Source organism: Ornithodoros turicata, chromosome 1, assembly GCF_037126465.1.
Source record: "Ornithodoros turicata isolate Travis chromosome 1, ASM3712646v1, whole genome shotgun sequence".
In the NCBI taxonomy this organism is placed as follows: Eukaryota; Metazoa; Arthropoda; class Arachnida; order Ixodida; family Argasidae; genus Ornithodoros; species Ornithodoros turicata.
In genome coordinates, this window is record NC_088201.1 from 92,053,995 (window position 1) to 92,079,999 (window position 26,005).

The 26,005-nt window shown below is 46.0% G+C and overlaps 3 protein-coding genes across 6 annotated transcripts in view; 2 read left to right on the top strand and 1 right to left on the bottom strand.

Moving 5' to 3' along the window:
* Window positions 1-435: 435 nt before the first annotated feature.
* Window positions 436-13,372, bottom strand: LOC135366340 (histone H1, early embryonic-like). 2 transcript variants are annotated; one of them, XM_064599011.1, is made up of 5 exons: window positions 13,185-13,372; window positions 7,116-7,359; window positions 2,951-3,074; window positions 1,635-1,682; window positions 436-1,195 (listed from the first exon to the last, which is right to left on the bottom strand). In XM_064599011.1, exons 2-5 carry the CDS (start codon window positions 7,332-7,334, stop codon window positions 594-596), a joined length of 993 nt encoding a protein of 330 aa, XP_064455081.1. In that variant the 5' UTR covers window positions 7,335-7,359; window positions 13,185-13,372; the 3' UTR covers window positions 436-593. The 2 variants fall into 2 exon arrangements, with proteins under 2 accessions (XP_064455081.1, XP_064455085.1); XM_064599015.1 differs by lacking the exon at window positions 13,185-13,372 and adding an exon at window positions 12,442-12,539.
* A 307-nt stretch (window positions 13,373-13,679) lies between these two features.
* Window positions 13,680-15,838, top strand: LOC135366353 (DNA replication factor Cdt1-like). The gene has a single exon (XM_064599025.1). It carries the CDS (start codon window positions 13,818-13,820, stop codon window positions 15,471-15,473), a length of 1,656 nt encoding a protein of 551 aa, XP_064455095.1. The 5' UTR covers window positions 13,680-13,817; the 3' UTR covers window positions 15,474-15,838.
* A 2,495-nt stretch (window positions 15,839-18,333) lies between these two features.
* Window positions 18,334-26,005, top strand: part of LOC135378468 (tigger transposable element-derived protein 3-like) — a 32,425-nt gene continuing 24,753 nt past the window's right edge. For 2 of the 3 annotated variants that reach the window (XM_064611521.1, XM_064611523.1), the window contains exons 1-3: window positions 18,334-18,492; window positions 19,106-19,150; window positions 24,600-24,671. In XM_064611521.1, the coding sequence (XP_064467591.1) occupies window positions 19,117-19,150; window positions 24,600-24,671 (106 nt within the window). In that variant the 5' untranslated portion in view covers window positions 18,334-18,492; window positions 19,106-19,116. Of the gene's footprint in view, window positions 18,493-18,931; window positions 18,989-19,105; window positions 19,151-24,599; window positions 24,672-26,005 lie in introns of those variants that run through there. The other variant, XM_064611522.1, reaches the window with a different exon arrangement.

A 26,005-nucleotide genomic window follows, 5' to 3' on the forward strand; every position in this document is an offset into this window, starting at 1 on the left:
TTTCTCTGCGATGATTTCTAGTCCGGCTTGCTACCCGTGACGATATCAACTGTCAAACTAAATTACAGACAGCGGCGGTTCTGTGTATTACCATTCATGCGCTGAAATGGAAAAGCTTGCGACATCGCGAAATCAGGAGAGGGGGGGGGGGGGGGTCGCGACATGATATCTTGTAGTTGACAGGTCGCGGGGTAGCGGAGTTTGGGAACCACTGGTCTAGGGTCTTCAAATCCACTGCTACACAAAAACGCCCTCCTTCCATGCAGAGACCGGGAGGTGACCCGGCTCAGAATCCGTGCACAGCTGTTTTCCCAGACTTATCCGTAAACCAAATGACGCAATATTTCCCTACGAAGATTGCAAAGGACGCATGGTTCTCCCAGGGTAGCATGCGCCACACTGGCAGGCAGATCACTTGGTAATAACACACCACCAACCGCAAAAACGTGATTTTATTATTCTCGGGAGTGAACCAAATCTTTCCAGAGGAGCTTGATGGAGAACTTAAAAACGCGCGATTAAAATATAGCTCCCGCTCCCAGCTTAAAAACAGTAGTGTCCACGCAAGTCCACAGATTTTGCCCGCTTGAGTCTCACCTACTAACTTTGCCTGTTTTGGCCGTTTTCTTTGCCGGTTCCTTCGAGGCCTTGGCTGGCGGAGCCTTCTGTTTGGTCGGTGGTTTCGTCGCTGCTTTCGTATCAGTTTTTTCTGCTTGTTTGCTCGCAGCAGGCTTTGCCTTCGTAGGCTTCTTTGGCTTCACGTGATCTTCATTCATCTCACCATTTTCGGCCTTCGCACTTTTTGGCTTGCGTCCCCTTTTTGGGATGTCTTTATCGCCGTCTTCGGATTTCTCTTTCGGTTTCGATTTGGTAGCCGTAGTGTTCCGTCGCGGTTTTTCCGCTTTCTCTTTCGGGGCAGGTTTACTCGCCTTCTTCGCAGGCTTCGGCAGTGGCTCCTCTTCTGCAGACTCTGAAGATGTTTCACCACCCTTCTCTGTAGCCATGGCTGCTTTTCTGTTGGCGAGTACCTTAGACTTCGCCTTCGGTTTCTTTGGAGCCAGCCGGACTCTGCCTGTTACGCCGACTGCATCTGCCGTGGCTTTCGTTCTCAGGAGTTCACCCGTTTCGATCCCTTTGAGGAAGGCACGCTTGAACTGGAACTTGAAACGGTTCGCGTTCAGCTCGGGATACTTTCCTGAAAAATACGTTCAATTAGTCCAGCATTTGGGCTATATTTCATGTCGTCGACGAGCGAAGAAAAACAAAACATTACGTAAAATAAACTGTATGTAATAGGCGTGGCTTGATGTGACTCACATATAGTACACAACTTATCAAATGCTTCTTCTGCAAATATTCCGTAAGACGCGCGAAGAACAACTATGAGCTGTCCCCTGGCTTCTATGATGAGAACCACACGAGGAAATATGCAGAAATGGCGCATGACAAGTGCTCAGTAACAGAAGACGTCAGATATGGTTGATCTGTTTTTGTTCCACTGACATGCGCCTTGCTCACGCGTCCGTACAAAGTAAAGTTCGTGTATTTTACTGGCAATTTTAGAACTCATCGACATATAATACTGACGCTAGGTGAAGTTTACCGATCTAAATGCAGCAGAGAACGAGGCTTACCCATTATGTATTGCTTGATGGCCACCGGAGCAGAGCCTTTCTTTTCGCCTGAAAATGAAATGAGGCATTATACACAACCGAAAAGGTCCTAGGCTGAGAGCTATAGCTAAGCTATATAGCTATAGATCAGGGACGTCACGTCCGATGTACCCGCAGTATTGGCCCGTAGACAGTGCCCCTCCCCCGCACCTCGCCTACATAAATTATAGGTCATGGTAAGTGGGTAACCAAACTTTGTGAAATCCACACTCAACCCACGCACTATACACTGCGCTGCGCAAAAACAACCAGCGGAATTCGCCATTTCGCCCGAAATACTTGAAGTAACGCGTTCCCGAAATCCTGTGGGCGCATTGCTGGCATCGCATGAAGATCGCAGAATCCATGCTCGCGCAATGAGCGACGTCACGACGCTCCGATCTTCAGGCGATGCCAGCAATGCGTCCCTGGTTTCAAAACAAAAAAGTATCAATTTAACCCCAATTAAAAGTCCAAGGCACCTGAAGAACATGGTACCAAAATAAACTCCCGAAACGCAGGTCTGAACAGGAACTTGGTGAACGCCAAGACTTACCGGAACACCACTGCAGCATTCACTAGAACGAAAGTAGTGGACCTTTCAACCTTTGTTTGGAAGGTGACGTCGTATACAACTCCGAACCTTGCTTTCCGACATCCACATTTTCCGAGGAACCAGGCACAGTATCTGTGCTGCTGATAACATATCTCACTCGAGGAGGAATTTGGCTAACACTGCATTTGGCTAGCAAATAAACCGAAGGGGGGGAGACACTCACCACCCCCAGAGAATGAAAATCGTTCGCAAATCCCTGGGAGGAGGTCCACCCTCAGGAACCTTTTTCGAATCATTCGAAAAAAAAAATCCAGTTTCCCGACTCTTCCGAACTCTTGGAACCGCGACATGTTCGTGACATTACGGATGAAATGCGTAGAGCAGGTGGCTGTCGTAATGGACGAACTTCTCCTAAAAGATTTATCCATCCAGATGGCATGCATCGTCGATTCATAAAATGTCCTGCGATGTATCTTGCATTTTCGGGTAAAAGACAGACGGCGGCCAATAATTGAAACGTTGCTGTCGCAGTATAGGCGAATTCTCCGCGTCAACAGCTTAGCTATACGTCAGCTGCCTCGCAAGTGTAACGAATATAGGTGCCGAACCTAACGAAGTAACGCGAAACAGGCGAGGATGGACATGTACACAGTTAGCAGTCCTACAAGCGTTACAAACTTTGCCCTTAGAGCGTGTCCATTCTCGCGTTGCTTCGACATGTTTCAAGTCAACCAAGACCTACCAAGGTTCTCCAGAGCATCGCAGATCATATCAATAGTGCTGGGATGCTTCTTCGGAAAACTCAGCTTCTGAGAAACGTCGTCTTTGATCGCTTTCTTTTCCAGCGACGCAAGCGAAGGCAAACCCTGCAGAGACAGCGGTAATAAGTGTACTCAGGGGTTGGTACATAACCAAGGTTCCGCGTTTTCGGTTTTAATCGAAAAACACCGAACACAGATGGACATTCCAGGACATGATAGAGATACATTGCTACACAAGCCCTGCAAGTTGTTGATGCAGATCAGAAAACCATACAAAAACACGATGGTTGCGAAAAATGTCCGTTTAAAGGGAGAATCCGCATGAGGTCCCTTCCGAGATTTTCGAATATTCGTCACCTTTAGCCATCAACGACCACGCCTGTAAAATATCTCATTCGAAAACTGAGTCAAACTTGATAAAAATGATTTTCTTCTATGACGCGCTCGGTGACAGGGTAGTGCTAGCCACGAGCGCTTTTCTGCAAGCAACACAGAGCGTCATGTAAGTCGCGAGATATCCCGCGCCGTCCGCCTTGCTTTGCTGTGTGTTTTGGCAGTTTTGACGAAGGAAATTTTCCGTAGCAATTGTGTTCGTTACGTCGCACACTGATCTTACACCCACCACGATGGCCGGTAAGACATGCTGTATAATAAGTTGTGGCAACAGGTCGGATACAACAACAGACGTAGCATATTTCCAGTTTCCGACGGCCAAACAACGTCGTTTGGAGTGGGAAATGGCGCTGCGCAAAATCAAGTGGAGGAAGACCAGCTCGAGAACGATATGTTCTCATCATTTTGAGCCAGGAATGTTCGACACGAAAAGACGGCTCATGCGGGAACTCGGAGTGGCACCTGCGGGAGGCCCCGATCGCATGTGCACCTGCAGCATGTTTCATATTACGCGTGCACCCGTGGCACTTATGCAGGGTGTCCCAGAAAACGTGTCATTGAATTATAATAAAAAAACTACGCCACCTAGAATCATGCGGTCAACAGCATTTGTTCTTATTCGTTTTTGCCACCTCCTAATGTGAATGTCATGTACTCCAAGTTTAATTATGTAAATATTTGCGAACTGAACTCGGAAATTTGCCAAGTAAAGGTCACTTTTTTACCCCACCAATATGAAGAGCGTGCCGAATACACTGAAATTCATGATAATTCACAGTGATATTCACGAGCTATTCCATCGGAAAAAATAGCCGAATATCATGCTTTTCGGAGCACCGGACAATATCGCGCGATGACGTTTTGAGCGCAATCGCTCTCAGTGCGACGAAAGGAGGTTCCGAAGCCAGCCCACAGAGTGATAGTAGAAAAAGTAACAGTTCCTAAAATTGGGAGAGGGAAAGCAAAATCCCAGCGAAAGTCGGACATGATAAGCCGTGCCTGTTTTATCTCTTTCTGCGATGTCGGGGAGGGCTGGGTTTCCAACCTCCTTTCGTCGGACTGACAAAGATTGCGCTGAAAAATTCATCGTGCGCTATTCTGTGCGACCTCCGTAGAGTATGATGTTCGGCTATTTTCTCCGATGGGATAGCTCCTGAATATCCCTGTCAATTATCATTAATTTGACTAAATTAGACACGCTCTTCACATTGGCGGGGTTACAAAGTTACCTTTACTAGGCAAATTTCTGACTTAAGCTCGCAAAAATTTAGATAATTAAACTTACGTTACACGACATTCATATGAGGAGGTGGCAAAAACCCAGTAAGAACAAATGCCATTGACCGCATGACTCTAGTTGGTGTAGTTTTTTTTTATTATAATTCAATGACACGTTTTCTGGGACACCCTGTATAAGAATGTGGGACAACCTATTAGAAACTCATCATTAGTTACTCCGAGTTCGACAGTCTTCAGTGTATGGGTCCGAGGCCTCGGTTTCAAGCGACGCGCGCACTGGTACAGGGTCCGTCGAATACGGCGAGTCGTTGTGGTTTATGGTGGCGGTCAAGTCATTCTCCTCATTAGAATACACGTCTGAATCGGGCTGAAGTCCCGTGGAGTTCTATTCTGATGCGGAGTCGGTTTCCATGACTGCACGTTGAGCGTAACTTGCTTCCTGGCGTCTTCAATGCAATACAACACATGGGAATCACGGCAGACGAATCTCGCGACTGACGTCACGGCGTGGCGCTCCTCGATTCCGATGCCACCGCCTGCTCTCATAGTTTCGGTTTCGCTTTATCGTTTTCGCTGTTTATAAATTATACGCGCACGTTTATACGAAACGGAGGCTGTTGTCAGCATCTGGGGGGTGGGCTCTGCTGAAATCAACTTCCACTTAATTTTGGGCACAACCGTTGCGGACCCTCCCTTTAAGGCTGGTTTAGAGTCCGACGGAGCGGGGCGTAAGGACGCATAGCGCACCACTGCGCATCGCGAGCCGCCGCGAGTTCATAGTGCGACGACACTCGGCGAAGCGCGGCGCGGCGGCAACGCACGGCTACGCCAGCCGCCGTCGGGGGAGTAGAGCAATGCCCTACATCTGGCGGTAGCCAGCGAGCTGAGCACGGCGTGGACTCGCATTTCCCAACATTGCGTCGCCCATTGGGCTTTTGATCGAAACTGGAAAGGAACATCCGTGCCTATATAATAAACTGCGGATGGACTGTAGAGACAAGCAAAAGAAGGAGAAAAGCTGGGAAGACGTGCGTCTTTCTTAATCAGTGTTCATGTTTGGGGGTACCAACCGTATTACAGTAGTACAAACATAACAGTACAGACGATGGGAACACGTATTGTCTTTAGTCGGATTTCAGCAAGCGGGTGCAGATATGACTGCTTTCCCATTATGAAATGTGAAAATCGCCGGTGGTGTTTTCGTTGCGCCGCGCCGAATCGAGTCAGACTATGACCTCGGTAGGATGGGGAAGCGTGGCGTAGCGAACGCTGGCTGTCTGCGCGGAACGCGGGCGGCGATGGGCGAAGACTACGTCGGACTCTAAACCAGCCTTTACTTTTTCGTTAGCCGTAAAGCGCCACCGCAGCGAACAACGCCATGTTGAATGAGCGCCGTGCGGAAATATTACATTGGGATTTCTATTCGCCGATAACTGTCGGGTAAACCATGTACACGCCAGGAAAAACACCGAAAAACGACATCACAGCGCCGCTGCCCGTGAGGCAGCGCACGAGAAGTCACGTGCTAACGGCTGCCAATAGGAACTGACGCAACTCAGCTCTCTGACGTCCGCGCTTTATTCGGGGTTTGTGTTCGATGGCTTGTATCTTGCCAAGTAAGACACGTAATCATTTTTTCTTCAGTATTCTGGCGTGCAGTACAACGCATTCGCATAATATATGTAATGAACCACATCTATGAAACTGTCCCAACCCCTTTAATATCGGACATATTCTGCAGCGTGACACTTGAATCGCGCACCTGTTGATGTCTTTTTGGAACGCGCACTCGTGTAGAAATCCTTGCAGAAGATCACGTATTATCGAGTTCGAGTAGTTGGACAGAGTGGACGGGACTCTGTCCAACTCCTCAAAACCAAGGAAATGTTACCGTGTACATCTGGCAATGAAACTCCCCATTCATCAAAGTTGTTGTTGCATATCGACACTCGCTTGTGCTTTACCGTCCTACTACCGCAAACTGTCTCCCCTAGAAAGAAAGATGAAAAAAAAAAAAAAAAACACCTCCGGCCGCTAACTTTCTTCGGCGCTCCCGTAGCTCTCTCGATCGCTCGGTGCTGGACTTCGGAGGCTTTTTGGGTTCCTTTCGAGCCACCCTTTGTTCTGATTGCCGTTTCCTTCGATTCTGATCATATTTTAGTTGCATATGTGCAGACATTCTGGCAAATTTGTTGTATTTGAACTTCGCAAGTCTATAAAATGTTCGCTTCTCGCGTTCGTGACATAGACTGGCCGCAAGCGACGCCTATCCCTGTATTTCCGTCTCTCTCGCATGCGCCCGCCACACAGATTGGGTGAGCCGCCCGCATGACCTTGTTAACTAGAATCTTACACTTGTAAGCTACCCAGATTTGGTCGTTTCGCTGATACCTGTTTACTACTTACCGAGTTATCGAGTCATGAAATTCGGCATAATTTCGTTGCATCGTAAATTGTGACCTGGCTACCAAACTGAACTTGGACGTTTTCACATCAAAAATGCCATCTCGATACCTCATCGTCTTCCGTGCTCTTCTCGTCGGTCGACGTGGCTTGTTGGACAACCGTGTCCTGTTCCTCGTCGTTGCTGCGTTCTTCTTCCGTTTCACTTTCGTTTTCTTCCTTATACATCACCGTGTCGTCTTCATCCACGCCATCAAATAGTGCGTGGTGGTTCGTGCCATGCTCCTCAGTATTGGCTCCCTGGTTCTTTTTAGCTCCCTTCTTCACCATTATGCCTCAGTGTGCAAGGCGTATCCTGCAGAGGCGGAATAAAGTTCACAAAGTCTGTCACGGAACACAGGCAACGGGTCAGTATTTCGCAACAAACAGCACTTTACAGCCTCCTCGCGTAACGAACGATGCGGTTACCTCTACACGAACACAAAAGGAACGGGACATTAATCGGATGCGTCATTCGTGGTTCATAGGCGAAGGAAAACAATCTGCACTTTGCTTCTTCTCAAAAAGGCCGACAATAGGGGAATAGGCTCTACGTACCGAACAGTAACCCCGTTCTGCTTGGGACAACTTCATTGGAACACTGCTTCGATAACGCGGAGGACTCGATTTGATGTTTAATGGCGCATCGCTGAGAACTACAAGGGACAAATATCTAAAATTTGAACTATTATTTGTGGTTCCTTGGAACGCTCAGCTGTCGTCAGCACCACGGACGTCCTTGGAAGTCGGCAGATGAACAGGATGCTCGAACAGCTTGTGTCCCGAACTCGTATGATGCACGCGGCTCACCTTCCCGTTCTTGATCCGCCCGGAAGGTTTGAGGAACGACAGCGTTGGAACATTTCTAGCGACAGTAGAGCAGTCACTGCAGTGACTACCAGGGACGTCAAAAAGCCGGAGCAAGGGGCCCTTCCTTTCGAGCTCAAGCCGCACCAGAAAATAGCCGCACCACCCACTTTCCACAGGCGCCATGAAGGGAGTGTGCGATCTGCAGCTATGACGGCAACGAAAGCTGTGAACCGTTCGGCGGGCGCGTTTTGCGCCTGCGTCGGCTGCAACAACAGTTACCGAAAGAAAGCGGAATGGCGTTCCAGTGAATGTGATATTTACAAACGTGTCCAGCATGCAGACTGTGCCTACATAGAGCCATTTTTATTCCACAAGTTCCCGAAAGATAAGCAGCTGAGACATCCCAAGCAGCACAATGTACTGAAAGTCGGGTGCAATTGGGGTGGACGGGTAGGTGGAAGACCTTGAACATACTCATGAAACTAAAAGTGCATTGTGCTGCTTGGACATGTGGGTGTCGGCGCTCAAACGGAAGGATGACACACCTGGCAAGTCTGCGGTAGTTGCGCTACTAGGCGTCTGCCCAGGGTTTCTCACAATCGTGATAAAGATTAGGTCTTGCGTTGGAAGAAAGATACGCCGACGTTAATCCCTAGGGTACAGATAAAGTACCGCGGCTGGCTTTTGGCAATCAAAATAAATTGGTCTTCTGTACTGGTGTTCGGAACTGGAGAACGCGCGTAATATGTGTTAATTGTTGTGCGCCCATGGTATGACAAATTCGCAACATCCATATTTCTAGAACCGTGCTGTGCCGCGCGTAGCGATAGCTGGTGAAAAAAAGATCATAAAGCTGCCGATACGTGCTTAAACATGCCTAATATATCACGAAAAGTGGAGGAGATACTGATGTCCTTAGTCATTCCTACTGCTTGTGAAGTGACGTATATCATTTGCGCACACTACTTGTCGGCAGAGTTTTCAACAGCACACGCGTTACCCGCACGGCGCCTACACTCCTTCGATGGCGGAACGGTGACGTCAGACAACATGGTGGACCGCTAGGAATGTCTGGTATACACAACGAGCTGTTACGTCCATAGATCTAGGAAAGTGTAGGACAGTGTTGTCAATGCCCGCGCAAAGAGGGCAGGTGACGCTGAATATAGACGCTAGTGTGTCAAACTTAGATGCTGACGCGGCACCCCGGAGGTAGCTTGCTTCTTTGAATAGGGAATAAATAAATACAAAGAAGTGACCTGTAATACGGATTGACTGGCTCATAGACAGCTGCCGTATTGGTACAACCACGACGAACATCGTTATGAGGCTTGCTTCTAAGCAACGCGGATTTGTGACCTGTCCGTGGCCTCATAATCATGTTACCCGCTGAGTATCGTAATCGGTCAGGCCACTGTCTTAGCACCTTCTGCTTCCCTGTTTCGCACTCTCTGTATGTCCGAGCATCTTGAGCACCGGGTGGAGACTGTCGGCGTGTGCCCAAAGGTTCTGAAAACTGCAGCCCTCTTACGTCACGAGTCATGGGAGTATTTTTTCGCCCCGGTCATCTCAATCCATTTGGTACGGGACTGCTCAGTTCAACGCACTTTTTCTTTTCTACAGTCAAAAACAGCACTTGATGAAATAAAACAATGCATAAAAAATGCTTTGTGCAGCAGGACCTGTCGTTCATGCTCAATATGCGCGTGCACATGTGGTCGTCACCACCCAAATTTATTTAGTTATTTGTTCAAGTGCAGCTAAGGCTAGAAGGTCTAGAGACATTATCCACATTTTAATTTTCACAGAACTCTGTTGTATAGGTCATCACATGCAGGATGAACCAAAATGGCTCTTCGACCATCTTCGATTTTGTTTAAAAAAAATGTGTGTGTAGAGGACCTTGTCAGATCAGAAGTTCTGAAATCCGAAATTCAAAATAGCTTCCCCGCTGCTTTAGAAAACTTCAAAGTTGAAGTGGGGAGAGAAAAATGTACCTCACGTCTTTGCTTATTTCTAGCACGTGCTGTATGTCCCCCACAAACTACCTCCAACGATCCACTATTACGCTCCAAGTGATGCATGCGACACACATCACGCCCTCGAATGCTGTGCGCAAAAGACGCTATTTCCATCACGTTTGCGATTTTTTCTCGCAAGTTTATTGTCCAAGGAACTTTAGGCAAGGTATTCCATTGTCTGGTACCTCAGACACGTCCATAGGATAATAATTCCGGGCTTCACGTCGCGAGACAACATGAGCGACGCCACAGTGGTCGGGTCTGTGGATTCATTTTGCCCACCGAAATCTCGAACACACGGCACAGCACATTTAACGTTCCTCTCGGAAGACGGCGTGTCGAAGCAACCTGTACCCTTCCACCAAGTTGCCACTACAGTCCCTAGCTTATATAGTGACTGTAGTTGCCATCATCCTAGGCCGGATTTGCCTATAGAAGGTTTCGCTTTTGTATGCCGTACTTTTGCCACCAGGAGCGTCTGAAAGCGGGAAATTTTAGAATAGTCTAATTTTCCGCGGCTGATTTAGATGCGTGGCTGTCCACATTGATTGATTGGTTTATTGATTTCATATTTATCTGGCGCAAGGATAACACAGATCAAGCTGCGCCGAAGTAGTTGTACAAAGAACAGGATATTTCCATTGACATTGGGTATGTTCCCAGGAATAGGTGTCCATAGAAAGCGTACAGGAGTATTTATGGTGAGCTGTTTTCCACATTGTTGTAACACCCGGGCCATTGGCGTAGCGTCACTTACGCCACCGTGTACAACATGTGGTCAGGCTTATTTCACGGTAAACCAATCAGTATAAAGAACAAAAAAAAATCTTGTGCCAACTTGGCTCGGTCTGATGATTGATGAAAGCGATAATGTCAATGTGAGTTGATAAAAAGGGGGGTGGGACTTCGGAGTACCACAGGCCGACGGAGTCACCAATATTCCTCTGCTCCACATCGGGAGCTTTAGTGGTACGCCGGGCAAGGGGATTACCTAGATACCTTATAGTTATAGGGATCCTGGGGGAGCCCCAGGCGAGGGAGTCGCCAATACTCCTCTGTCCGTAAGGACTTCGGAGAGCGCTCAAAGAATCGCTGTATATAACCGCTTTCTGCACGTTTGCTTCCTGGATATGGGCCACAGCCATCTTGATCGCATATTGCTCTATGGTGGTTCACAAAAATATCCGCGATATGTCATTCGATAGAGCAACTGTCCGGCTAGACGATATTTAAAGGCCAGTATTTTTTAATACGCTAACATTAGGAGTGTCAAAATGGAAAAAGCTTGTATGTATATGCATGTGTGTGTGTATCAGATGGAGCCTCACCGAGGCAGAGGTATAAGTTATCTTACGGGCTACGCCTACTCCGAATTCAAAGTGATCAACCACGACCTCTCGTTTGACCCTACGAACACCTCAAAACATCCGACTACAATAAGAGTTCAACCGGCGGTCTGTGGTGGTGCTGTAAACATTGCTGTTGTCGAACGCTGTATCCCGTTCCGTAGAGCGTAAGATTAAAGCGAGCAAGTTGAGGGCAAAGGTAATGAATGTAAGATGTGTAATTAAGAGAAATATTAAATGAAATTCGTTACCTCCGGTAATTACAGGTTAATTGAAAGCAATTGAGGCTAATTAAAGGGTAATTGCAAGTAATGGAGGTTAATCAAAGAGTAATTAACTGGACTTACATAAAGTAATCGAAAGTGTCGAACCGGAAGTATAGACCGGAGGTGGACAACCGGAAGTCGGGGTTAGACCGGAAGTCGACACCCGGAAGTCAAGTATGGACTGGAAAAGGCGCTTAATACTAACGCATTTCTCTCGCATTTACCGCTAAATGGCCACTGAATATTTATAAAAAAAGAGAAGTGACTATTTCCCTTGCGGTGGGGTCACGCGCAAGACACGCACGTTTGATTTGATTTGACTTTACTGGCGCAAGGATATCAAAGAAGACACGCACGTTGCGCGCTATCATGTCACGTAAGAAGAAGTGTTTGATGCCTTAAATAGATACTATATGCCACCGTACACCACTCTGTGAAGCCACTCGTTCTTGGTAGACACTTGTCTCAGAATGGAAGCAAGACGGAACGCACGACCAGTTGAGTGCAGTACTGTTAGCCTGATGCGCCGCGTTCGCCACTCATTTGAAATCCTATATAGCCACCCTTTGCGTATCACTATTTCACAATGGTGCTCGTAACTGTTCCAATGAATTATTACATACGGTATGCAGGCAAGTACAATGAAGCACAGGAAAAAGAGGAGAAAATAAAGAGGAATGAGACTGCAATGCACAATCAAACCGTCCCGTTTGAACAATGTAACATTTTCGTAACATATATGCGTAACGTTTCCATGCGTAACAGCTGTCCCACGGTTCTAAGGGTGGCAATGCTGAAACGGCGGACGAAGTTTCTAATTCACGAAATTTCCGATCCGATCAAAAAAGAAAAGTGAAGAAACGAAACATTCAGAGGGCACGCCGCGAAATATTTGTCACAGAGTGGCAGTTTCCAAAATTGCATCGATGCCATATTCGTTACAGACATGACATACCCTGAAGACGTTTATCCAACCAGCAGTTACGTCCAAAAGGCCACTAAGCCCATCGTACGGTTACAGCCAACGAGTCGTTGCATCCACTGCGCCTTACGTCCACCGATGTGATGGGCCGGGCCGGCAAACATGTTTCCGAGAGTCAGGCTCGGCCGGGCCACGCAGCTAATTCCACGCAATGGAGGACTATCATCACGCGCTTGCGTCACTCCTTTGCATATATTTGCAAAGACAAGCAAAGGCACTGCATTTTGCGTATGATTCGACCCTCTAGAACATTCTCAAAGCCACTTCACATTGCTCCTCACGTATTTCACAATCACGTTGGCAAAGCTTGGTTAGAGAGTAGGGACTGGGAGAAGGAGTTTGTTGACAGCATCCTCTACCGCCGCAAAAACTTGTGTAACGATAACGCCCATGCCCGCGTGCGTTCTGGATTTAATTTGGTCTCGTGCCGTTACGGCGTTAAACCGCCAGCACTTGTATGTTTGTGGCCTTGTCTTCTGTTCTTATACGTCACGGCTGGAAATACTAGGCAGGGATCTACTCGCCGAGTCACCGGGTCGGGCTGGGCCGCATAAAAATATGAAGGTCAGGGCCCGGGTCGGGCTCTATTGTGGAGGGTCCAGCTGTCGTAAAAGCAAGGAGTGTCAACGAAACGAAAACATGGCGCTCCGTGTACGCCCACAAAATTGTTAACATCGCGAGCCGAACACACAACATTTGAAGTTTGTCGGACTCACCACGTGAAACGCAGTCTTGACGGCGATATTAATGTTGGTGTGAAAGACTCAATCACAGAAACTGCATGGCAAACATCGAGAGAAAACGTGCTGCCACCGATTCAATTCAAACCAAGTGCAAGGGACCACATGACCCTGTGGCTTTATAGTCTTCTAATCCGGCCACTGCTCGTGCGAGTTCTGCTCAAGTAAAATTGTAGTGTAGGGGGCCGAGAAAAATGAAGAGCAGCATTCAATCCAAGTTGTGAAAATTCGCTAAAACTGAAATACTAGCGTTTGTTCGGTTTCCCAGGCAACGTTGCAACTAATAAGTTGCACGCAATTTACGATGTAAATAGTAAGCTCGCTGTTCCTTGTTTCAAAAAAAAAGTTTTGGACTCCAGTATTGTCTACGAAATAGCTCCTTTTGTAAAAGCTTCTGGATTATATTGCAGCCAAGCAGCCTCGAAGTATCCAGGTTTCAGTTTCAGCTATGTCATCGCCAAAAACTCGCGTGCGTCTGGCCACAATAGGCCTTCCCGGTTCCCGCATTTTCTCAACCGCGGTCTGGCAACAACAAAGCAGAGCGCCGCGTGCACACACATTTTCGGCGGGAAGTGGTGTGTTCCTTGGTTCCTTGCATTACCGCGCACAATGAGAGAAACAAAACAAGCTTCTCTAACAGCGTACTACAGTGCGAGAAAGGCAACCTTCACACCTGGCGTGAAGCACAAAGGTAAAGAGACAACTCAACTTCTCGAAAAGCAGATTTTACGAACTCCGAAGTCTGACAAAGTCTCGCGGTCGTCCTCCTCCGAATGTCAACCTGTTCCTTCAAAGCGACGTCGCTTGTCCAGTGCCTATCGAAGTCCATGCAAGACACCAGCTCAAGGTGTACGGGATGCAGCGAACCGTGATGCCCAGCAGTTATCTGCGCGCAAACGGCTTTATCCTCAAGATGGTGAGGTGTCAAATAATAAAGCGGCGAAAATTGAACGTACAACAAAAGGAGCCGACGTTTCAACTGGTGCGGCGTCTTCTGGACAAGGTACGAGCTCAGAGAGAGCTGACAAGCTGGAGAACGCGCTTAAGTTTGACAAAGTGGATATGCTGCAAAAACTGAAAGCTTCGGGCAAGCTAGGAGACCTGAAAGAAAAGCTTGACATCATTCAGAAAACGCAAAATCAGCTCGCTGAGCTCAGGCTTAAGAAAGAACAGAGAAAGCCGTCAACAGAGTCACCAGCATTTGTGAAGTACGATCATCTTACAGAATCTGGTCCGCCAAGTTTGACTCTCCCCTACAGTTACAAGGTGTTGAACGAAACTTTCCGCTGCTGCGATACTGTTGTCAGCATGCTCTTCAACCGTAAGGAGATTTGCACATTTGAAAAGCTGAAGCAGTCTGTGGAAGAGATGCAGAAAAAGCGCTTCGGCGAAAAACAGCTCGGTCAAATCAAGAGGGTATATCCAAACTCTTACGAGTTTGCATGGGAGAAAGTGAACACGCGAGGAAGCGGATCAAACTGCCTCAAGCTAGTCATCACACCACTGTTCTACAATGCCACAAAGCGTCCAGAAACGCTCTCTGCCGTGGAACTGCTTAAACGACGCAAGGTATTCAACTGCCAGCTGCTTGCCATCGTGAAACGTCATCACGATAGCTTTCTGTCCAAGCTGGACCCTCCGATGGCTGTTCCTTCAGAGTTGCTGACACGCTGGCATCCAAAGTTTCCGTTGGAGACCATTCCGGAGATTGAGCCTGCAGCCCTTCCGCGCTCTCCACAGCAGACAACCTGTTCGTCCGCGAAGGACGTTCTAGACAGGTTCAAAGGGAAAATGAACGAACGGATCGAGAAAGCTCTCGAAAGCATAGTCCAGTCACGAACGGACCCAACACCTGTAGCAGAACCAACGCCCTCTGCGCTGAAAGGAGTTTCTGCTGACTTATTAGAACGCATCCGGCAGCGCGAGACTCTGAAGCTGGTGAAGGAAATGACAATGAAGCCAGAGACCGAAAGAGAGCGTGCACAGCTGTCTCACCTGCCGGAGTTTATTCGAATCGTGAGATCTCTGTTCCTCGCGGAACAGAAGGCAGCCCTCCCTAGGGACGAGCTGCTGAGGAAGGTCCGCGACAGCTACTCTACACTGATGTCCGAGAGGGAGGTCGAGGCGTTGGCGGAGCAGGCGTCCAAGGTCCTTCCCGACTGGTTCAAAGTGTTGGCAATCAAACGGGGTGTCTTTGTAAAGATTGCCAAGGACAAGGATGTCAGTGATCTAGTTTCCAGGGTAAAGAATAAGTTGAATGAGTAGCGATTTTTATAGGTGGATGTTTTTAACTGTTTTTATATGCCTTTTAGTGAGAACAGTCGAAACTTGTGCTCGATGCAGTGCTTTTAAAATACCTCACCGTTATTTGTGAACTTTTCTCGCTGTCATATGTTGTACATCAGCTTGTAAGGGAAGCGTCACCACCATTTCTCATTGTCTAATAGGTTAAAAGTGCTGCAGGATTTTCTTAAATAGTGATACCAGGAGACATACGATGCCTGCGTTTGAATGAAAATGTGCATTTTATATGATACGAGTTTGATGCCAACTCCACGAGGGTTGCCTTAAAATTGGTATACCTGTAACACATTACAGACAATAAAATATTAAGCCTTTTTATAAAAAAATATCGTCTCATAATTCTGGAATGAAACACTGTTCTCACTGGTTCTTGAAACTCTTGAATACTGTGGAATTTCAAAAAGCTCATTTCAAAGTTGTGAGAGGGGGGGACCCTGGAAAATATTCCATAGTCGCGGATAACCCTTGATTCTGCATCTTTTTCTTATTCTCTCAGATCTGCAGAGGAAATTCTGCTTATCCAGAGTCCAAACTATAGTTTCGAAACCCCAAGAGTTAGCACTGATTGCAATGGCAATCTGTAGCGGAAGCCAAAAGTTGAAGAAATGAATGGTGCCCTTTGTTGTATTCATCCGCTTTCCTTTCTATACTATGACCATTATTCGGGAGTTCGTGAACAGATCGCTATTGCGCGTTCACCTTTTTTTTTTTTGTCACGTGATACATATGTAGCTTATAAATATATTTGTGAAATATTGAGGTCTCTGCAATAAACCGTGTTCTACATCCCCAGGCAAAATGACGACTGAACCCTAACGAAGCCCTGAGAGACCCTTGAATCCTGATTCCGAAATTCAGTGGGAGCCATGATGAAAGTAGATGTACGTAGACGGATTTGCAGAACTTATTTAGCGTAGTGCTAAGGGCTTAGCAACGGGGCACACTACTGGAGCTTCAGCCCCCTCTGAAACGTAGTCTACCAGTAGTAAGCGTGGTCCTATTTCTTCACGTTCGGTTCGTGGGAACTTCCCCAAGTGCCCTACAGATCAGATTATCACTGGCTATGGACAGCCTAGCGATCACCAAGTGAAAGCATGTTGTGCACGTCTGCATTGGTCACCACGGTTTCCTTTTCTTGCATTTTTGATACAATTCAACACTTGCCTCCAAAGAAAATTTGTCGTTGCACCACGGTGTGGCATGTGGATGCTGAGACATTCAGTATGTTCAGTTTTAACCGGGTCTGTACATTAGATTAGCTGGTTGATTGGTACAAATATCGAATGTTTGTATGCCTAGAACTTTTTTTTACATGAATGTAATCAGCTTCTTCTATTACTCGAGGCAAGGGGGCAGCGAAGCACATGCAAAAACTTGTCTGCAGAAAAGGACGCCGTGGGCACATCAGAGCATGAAGGCTAAGACATTTGTAGTCAAATGGGAAGCGTAGAAAGCCAGCTTAGTAACCATTAGCTGAAATGCGTATCCAGGGTGTGGCTAAGGGGAGGGGTGTCAACTGTTACCGGTATAGTTCAATTACGGGGAAATGTGGCTAAAAGCCAAACCTCAATAGCTCGCAAAAGCCACTGTGTGTTTAGCTAACGAGGTGCTGCAATTTGGGACAAGATCACTGGATCAGCCAGAAGTTGATGAGCAAAACTTGTTTTTTTTTTTTAAATTTCGGTTTATCACCATGAAGCGACGAGGGCCATACGATGTGTACAAATGGAAAGAAGACAGCAGCGAGGAGTGGGAGACATGAGCTTTTCAGGAGTCCTGGAGGCTGGACCAACATCAGGAGAAGTCAGCCCAGGAAGGCGGAAAGTGTTTTGTCTGGAAAAGCCAGGGAAAACTTCAGACAGCACATTCGTAACAACCACTTCTCAGTCTCCATCTTTTGCGCCAGTACCTTGGAAATACCTCCACCTACCTCCACCAAGGAAACGCTGTATCCAGTCGGTAATTTTATTGGTAGCAGAATTCCGACACCTCCATGATTTTTGTTTTTATTCCGCGTTAGTGCCACGAAGCAACTGTGACTATGAGCGGCGTACAGACATGGTCAGATGGAGGGAGGGTTAGTATGCGTCCTGGGCCAACTTCAGGGCGAACTGTGGCAACATTCTTTTGGAAAGTATGCCGGAAAACCCAGGGAAAGATACCTCCCAGAGACAAAAATCCTGGGCAAATCCCTAGCTTTTCTTATTGTGTCAGTAAAATTTTCCATGCGTCACATCTTCTTTTCCTGCATAATGTAAAAACCCCGAGACTAGGGAACACGAAGGGACAGACACAAACACGAAGTAACTGTCTTCGTGTCCCTTCGTGTTCCCTAGTCTCGGGGTTTTTTACATTATGCATCATCTTCACCAGCTCGCTTGCTTCCTAGCCATTTTTTCTTTTCCTGGTTTTTGTTACATGAAAGGTGAGAATGCCACCCACGAGCTTAGATGAATGTTGCAAACGAAAGCGAAGGGAAGTACTCTAACTGACGGTAAGATGAATTTCATAGCCCCAGAGAGAAATGGAAACAAGTAAACGCTCACGTTTTCTTTTTTTCCCGTTATGATGCATATCTTTGCCACCAGCTCGCTCAATCAATTTACTTTACATCGGGAGCTTTTCAGCTTTCGTGTAGTGACTTGACCGACTTGGCGGGCGATCACGAATATTTTCCTTTCGACATATACCGCTCTACATACAGGTAGCAAAGCAACTTTCGAAACTCGGGAGCAGTGACAGAACACGAAAATGCCTCCCACGACCGAGCTTTATGAAAACGGCGTCGGTTGCTGGCAACACTGATGTCATCAATCCGAAGATTTTTTCACGCTTTATCGGACATGTTGAGGAATATTCGCCGCCGTTTTGCGGTGTTTCACCGGCGAAATGGATTCGGAAAAATGTTAGGCAAACGAGAAAGTTCAGTTTAATAACGCGGCCCCGCGTCGCTAAGTTGAGGAACGCGCGCAGAGAAACGGTAAGCTTTTTTACACTAAGCGAATCTCTTGTTTATCTGTCGCCATTATTCACCAAGGTCGATGTCGGCGAAGTGAACTAAATAATTGTATTGCCTTAATGTAAAGCTAGCGCTCGAATATCTCGCGCTCAATGAGCGCTTTATGCTCGTTTACCTGTTCCATCATGCTGCGTTTACATACTGGAACGGTGTTTGCATCGAGCTTGAAGATGGCGCCGTGCATATTAACGACTGTGTTTCTTATAAGAGAAATACAGTCATATTACGACAAAAATTTTGAGCCTGTTTTAAAAACGTATGCGCGCATTCGACGGCGGAATGCGCTCTTCTATTTTAATCCCCGATTCGTTTTCGGCGGGGTACACTAACCGAATTTAAAGGGCAAAGAAGATGTGTTCATGGGGATCCGCGTTTATTACATGATATATCTCCCAGCGATACGGAGTCTTTAGAGCGCGAAAAAGTTGCAATGGTTGAGAGGGTGATGCAGATTAAGGTAATTAGTAAATTGGCGTTGGTTTTGGGTGCTTGATTGTGTCAGCTGTTAATTGCCTGCCATTCAGTGATGTTTATAGCTCATTATTGATTATTTTTCTATTGCGTATTTTTTAAGGCAAGCGAATCATGGAAGCCAATCTCGTGCTGGGGCTTCATCAAGGTAAACAGAAATTTTATTTTCAAAATGTTATTCATGCAGAGGAATTTGGAGCACAGGCCACAGTGACTTTAAAAATAAAATTTTTATTTTTATATTTTTAAATTTATATTTTGGTTTCGGTTGCAAGATGGTACTGGATCAGAGGCGCCCCTTCGGCGCAGGTGTAAAGAGACCAAAATGCCATTTTTGAGGATCCTGCTGGAGTTTGCCATTGTTGTTATCAGACATTCTGTTGAACATACTTTTGTGAAATATAGTTAAAATTTGGGCAGGTTGGTGAGTCATCTTAAAAACCATAAGAAAACCCCAGTGCTAGGGTGAGGCAAGGACGAAAGAAAAGAAGGATAAACTGTCCGTTTGAGGGATGTGGTGGACCGGGATATATAAGCATACTTTCTTTGGAAAATAAACATTCTTGGTTGACAGCTTAGTGCGACAGTTTGTCCTTCCTCTCTTTCATCCTTGTCTCACCCCGGCCCTGTTTTTTTTTTTTTTTTTTGTATTGCTTTTAAGATACTTTTGTGAAGGGCATATATTTCCTCATTTAAGTCAAGGGGTTTGGTTTTGTGCCAGCAGTTGCATAAAGTACAAGTTGTGCTTGCCCTCGGAACTTTCCCAGGGGGGGAGCCAGGCCCCAGCTGATATTCAAGATGAAAGCAAGAAGGCAGTCGGATATCCTAAGAATTCTGTGTTTCATGCGAGTGATCATGAAAATCCTGTAAAAATTTGCCTCACAATGTCGCAACATGGAATTCCTGACACCCTGCCCGACCTCTCTGCATGAAGGGGGGGGATGTTGTGCCCCGGCCCCCTCCGGCAGATTGAACACTCTCCGCCTGTGTTGAGGCAAGTGCGTATGGGGAGACACTTTGCTGAACATACCAAGGATGAAAGTCACTGAAAAGGTTAGCCAGCTGTAGGACTCGAACCCACATCTTCTGGATTGCCGGTCCAGGGCTCTACCAATTGAGCTAAGCTAACACGCCTTCTCAGCGACTTCCAGGGTGCGTCATCTGAAGGGACAAACCAGCCACTCTCTCTCACTCATCCTCCTTTCACTCTTACATTTTTGCTCACTCATACACACATTCATACTATGGGATTGACGCAGGCGGCAACTGTTGAACATGAAAGAACTGATGTTCTGAGGCTGGAACAACATAGAAGGGACCCTGGCACCCTGGAAGTCGCTGAGAAGGCGTGTTAGCTTAGCTCAATTGGTAGAGCCCTGGACCGGCAATCCAGAATATGTGGGTTCAAGTCCTACAGCTGGCTAACCTTTTCAGTGACTTTCATCTTTCATCATTAATTTCTTAGGCAAATTGAGGCTTTGTATGTACCTGTCCCTTCTATGTTGTTCCAGCCTCAGAACATCAGTTCTTTCATTTTCATACCAAGGATGGTTGTTTACTACCTTGGATTTCTATGGTGGTTTTGTTTGAAGTAACTGCCTGTCACCAAATAACCAGATAATAACCAAATAGCCACATGTTAAGACATTCCTGCAGGAGGTAAATTATTTTGGCTGTTGGATACCACAAAAGGAGCTTTAGTAGTCGTTGATGCATCCAGTGAGGGGGGCCGTAGGGCCGATCGTCCCGGGCGCAATATTTTTTTGGGCGCAAATTATCGACAGAGAGAAAAAAGTTCGAAATAACAACAGTGAAACTGTTTATCACTTGAGAAATATCAATTTTTTAAATTTGGGCGCTGTTGGAACGATCTTCTGGATGCCTCAAAGACGGAGGCGATTGAAGCGAGGTTCGATATACCACGCCGGTGTAAAATTGCATCCTGTGTGCTTTGGCAGTAGACTGTGTGCGTTGAGACAGCGGCGCATATTCTCAAAGTGAAGCAACCGAAGCACAAAGTCCATGAAGCGGATTCCTACTGGATGGGGGGGATTCTGATGCATTCCTGTTATGTGTCTGTTTGGGGGCGCCATACTCATTTTGCCCCTGGTGCTGGGAACCCACGCTGCGCCGCTGGATGTAAGAGAAAATACTCTAGAAGTGCAGGCATAATCAAATGCAGTTCCCTAGCTCTCCAAGCCTACTTGAATACACACAGCATCTTGGTTCGGCTACTTTGCAGTCATAAGATGTTGATCAAACCTTACAACTTTTCTTACGACTGTTCAACGAACATCAGTTGAAGATGCTAACATTTTTCCTTTTCCTTAGACATGTTATAAGGCAAGGTCAGCAGTTTTATGGCGGTGTCCCAATGCCTAGAAAAAAATTAGTGAGCATGGTATTTTTCCACAAAGTCACCAAATAGAGAGTGCAGTAATAATGTGTACAAGGCAGGGCAGAATACATCAGCTCTAGTATTTCTCACCATGCCAGCATGTGATTACTTTAAAGGATTAAAGGATAATGGTGGGGTAGTTTGTAAATAGTCACACTTGTTTCACGGCCACTTGTTCAGTTGAGTGTACGCAGCTGTCTTGGTACCAGCGGCATGGCCGAGCGGGTGAAGGTGTCCTGCTCGTTGGTGGCAGCCAAGGTAGTGCTGGAGACTGGGAGCTGGTGTGGTTCGATTCCTACCACCGTCTCTGCTGTCTGAGGTCTTCTCTGGGTTTTCCAAATACTTTTCGGACAAATGTCTGCAGAGTTCCCCCAGAAGTAGGCCCAGTACGCACACTAGCCTCCCTGTCCCCCACTCCTTCCTGCTGGCCTTTCTTCATCCGTCCTCATCTGTACGCCGCTTATAGCCACAGTTGCTTTGTGGCGCTAACACTGACTTTTAGTTGTCTCGTTGTGTCTTCCTTCCGTGTTAGCTTCGAAACAAGTGGTAATTACTTTAACTTGTTTTGAACCTGCATTTATTCTAAAAAAACATTATGACAACTATCCGAGGTGGTAGGACAGCTACGGATGCCTTTCTTGTGCGGCTCTGACGTCACTGTTTTGAAACTGAAGAAATAGTGAGAAATACGGAAAGGCCAACCCAAGCCACAGACCGAAAGGGAAAAATACAGCTCTCGAGGAGTTTGCCAGACGGTGTCATATTTTATACCCCCTCCTGATGGTTTGGGGTAGACAGGGCCTCATAAGGAAACCCCCAGGGAACTCATAAATAGGTTTGTGTTCGTGTAGCAGCCCCTGGGATTGGGGTAGAACTCTTGTGTCTTTAGTTGCCAAATGAACGCTGTTGAGAGTGGTTTAGTTTTTGTGTCACTCCTCTCTGTTGGAGCCTATCGAGAGCTGTGCTGTGCAGTCCATCACGTAATGGGTGAGGTATCGAAAGATACACCACAGTCATGGCAGGTGTGTCTGCCAGCGAGGAGGCAAGAGAGAGAGTTACTAATGGGAATGGACAGAGATATCATGTCAGAGCTTTACGGGTACCTGTGTTCAAGGGTTTCTATATCGCCAGCTACAACATGTAGAAAAATAATTCTTTTTTCCTCAGTGCACTAGTGTGCATGATGTAATGAACAGGGAAGGGTAATGGTAATGGTAACGAAAACTGAAACGCATACCATTGTCCTCCATTACCGGAAACAGAAACGGAAATGAAAATTATTGTCCGGTATTGAATTCAGGTAATTGTTATTACTGTTGTGCGATGACATTTCAGTGACTTTCATCTTATTTTTGTATTTTGATGACTCCATTCCCTGCAATGCTCTAAATACTACAGGACTGCATGGAAACAAAGCACAATATTGGATATCGAGGGTGCATCACCCGCTTACCCACTCGTGACATTACCCACCTGCATGACACCAAGACATCAGACTTGCACAACATAGACTCCATGCATTTTACTCCACCATAGCACGAGGATGACATCATATGATTTTTATTGTTTTATTTATGTTTTACTTTCTTCATTTCACCGTGGCTATTGCAGTATTGTTTACTACTGAGAGCGTCCGCATATGAACGCGACATTGGATGAAGGTTACGCCCATCTTGGCTTGCTGGACTCAGAGTGACTCAAGATAGAAGACTGAATGAAGACATGTTCCTATATTTCTTTACAAAATCTAACAAGATGTGCGCATCTCAATGACGTAAAATTATTTGTGTAGTGTGTACTCGTGACACCGAAGCAGCACTTGAGCAAAACAGGGTGCTGACAGAGCCAGACGGGCTGTCCTCCTGCAGGTCTGTAACAGCCGTTTCATTGCCGGAAACAGTAACAGAAACGAAAATTAAAAACTGGTATCAGAAACAGATAACGGAAACGAAAATATAGCATTAACGAAAATGGAAACGGCAACGAAATTATGTCCGTTATCCTTCCCTGGTAATGAACCACATCTCTCAGAGTGTTTGAACCCCCATAAGCATTGTTTGAAGCTGCTTCTCACAGTGCAGAGGAAATATATTTGGAAGAAATACATATCACATTTTATGTATATATTTTGTTTATTTGATTTTATGGGCTGATGGGCAATGTAACAGTATTTAAGAAAGTTTTGGTTCTGTTGTGACACAGTGGATCTCCAGTTTTGAACTTTCACATAGCGATCATTATCGTTATATTTTAAGTTTGCGCACTCCAAAGCTGCTTTGGTAGGCTCGCGCTAGAGCTTCATCGTTCATCATCAGATGATCTGCTTTCTTTTTAGTTTCATACCTGCATCAGTATAGTTGTGCAAAGGAATTGTAATAAACTGCAATGAACACATTATTAGCGCTTGAAACTTGTAGTGACTTGGGGCGCCATGGTACTTTGCTATGGAATCAGGAAGTGTATGACTTGGGTGAACCACGTTTTATTCATAAGGTCTCGTGTTTTTTCAGGATTCATCCTTTCAAAATGAGGGGCTAAAATCACGCTAATGTTTGAAATGGTAAAATCGGCTGATATTCTGTGCAAAAGCATATTTTTGGGTGTAAACAAAAACAAAACGAAGAACACACGGGCAGGCAGGAAGCATAGCCGAGTATGAAGTATTTGCGGTTCAGTTTGAACCCATAAAAATGAACAAGTAATTTACGAAAAAGCCAATGAGTGCCTGTGCCAGGGCTTGAACCTGAACCCTCTTGATTGCTGGTCAGGGATGCTACCTTTACACCACATTGGCAACAACTTTATTTCCAGATGATGAATGGGGAGTTTCATCGACAGGGGTGATACTCTACCCCATTGCCGGCGGTGATGTGGGGAACGAAATAATGAACCTCTTCACAATATCCACATTATGAAGGGGCCTTATCCCATATAAGTGCCAGAAATTATGCTTTGGCAGGTTATGTGTATCAAAATTATGGATAGATCACAAACATTCATGGCTTCACTGTCGTACCTGTATTTTAGCTTTTTTTTATTATTATATAATTTCTCCTTTGAAACTGATGGTGAATAGATTCGTAATAAATAAATGTATACCAATCACACCAGTTCTGTTAGTAGCATACTGATGAGTGCAGTAGCTCGCGAATTAAGATTGATTCATTGGTTGGTTGATTAAGGCTGTTAATACTTGCAGGTATGGGGTGCAACAGCATGGATGGTGGTGACGTCCGTGGATTGCACACTCAGCAATCCTCCAGTCACATGGGTATGTTGGATAACTCACAAATGGTTATTGAAAGTGGGATCTCTCAAAGTCAAACGCTATAGGTGACTCCATCTAGATGTAGTAGACTGGCTAAGTATGTATAGCTATTCTCGTTAGATGTTCAAAGTTAAAACAATTACCCTCTTTCCCAGTACAATCTTGTAAGTATAAAATAATTCATTACCCACAACTTTTGTGGACACTGACTTGGTATGAATTGTGAGGCTTTGGCTCAAGAATCCGTACATCCTAATATCCAACACGGCTTACCACAAACATCTTTTACTGATATTCAACTACAGCCTGCGTGGAAGGAAGGTTATTGGAGATCACGTTTGTTGTTGATAAACACGCGTGCCTACTTCCAACTTGTCTTGTACGTCTCAGTGAAGCTAAAGGGGCACAAAACAGCCTGTCAAAAATCTTCCAGTCATCATACTGAAGGAAGGAAGCAAGCAATACTGAAAGAAGTTCACAGTGTCCAAATACTGCAGTTCCTTTAACTCTAGCGAGCATATTTACCGAGAGAGAATGCTATTCAAAAAGTAGAGTGTAAGCGGTGCGTCAGCCCCTTTCAGTGACCGTTGGTGCGGACCGCAGCAACTAACCAAATTAGGCGGAGCCACCAAATTAGGACCGCGGGGGGTTGTTCATGACACTGCCGACAGTAAACAACAAGAATTAGCCAGGCCTGTACATGCCCGCTGGCTTATAGAGGCTTACCGTGAGCTCCAGTCCCGTAACATTGACATACATGCTGGTTTTGTGAAAGCAGGTATCTGCGATACAAAGTGATAGACTATGTGATTAAACTGCTGATGTTGAAGTGGCTTTTCAATTATAGAAATGTTTGACAAGAACAAATTTGTGAGAATGAAGGTCGTCAACTAAGTTGATTTGTCTTTGTGGAGCTCATGTATATTTAGCGGAACCTTAATTTAGTTAAATTCACGAAAATTAGGTTGTCGCGAAAATTTCTGCTTTTAGACTAGGTGCCGCAAAAGGGTGCCAGTAAGCCGTAGCTATAGAATTTCTCACTGCTTGCAGGCCTACAAGTTAATCATCAAATAAATTTTTATGTTTTCAGATTACTATTTTTTCATGAGCTCTGTGGAAACCTAGAGTACACTAGAATCCTGAGGAAGAATTACAAGCTTTGCATAGAGTGGCAGGATGCCCCAATATAGGCGGGCTGAGTCCTATTTTTATTGTCGTAGTCCTGCTGTCCCACCACGCGCTTATGGGACAGTATTTTCCCTCGTTTCGGCTGCACCAGACCCCTAGAGGGAAAAGGATGCCTCTAAGCAGTGGTAGCACAACTTTCAATACCTATG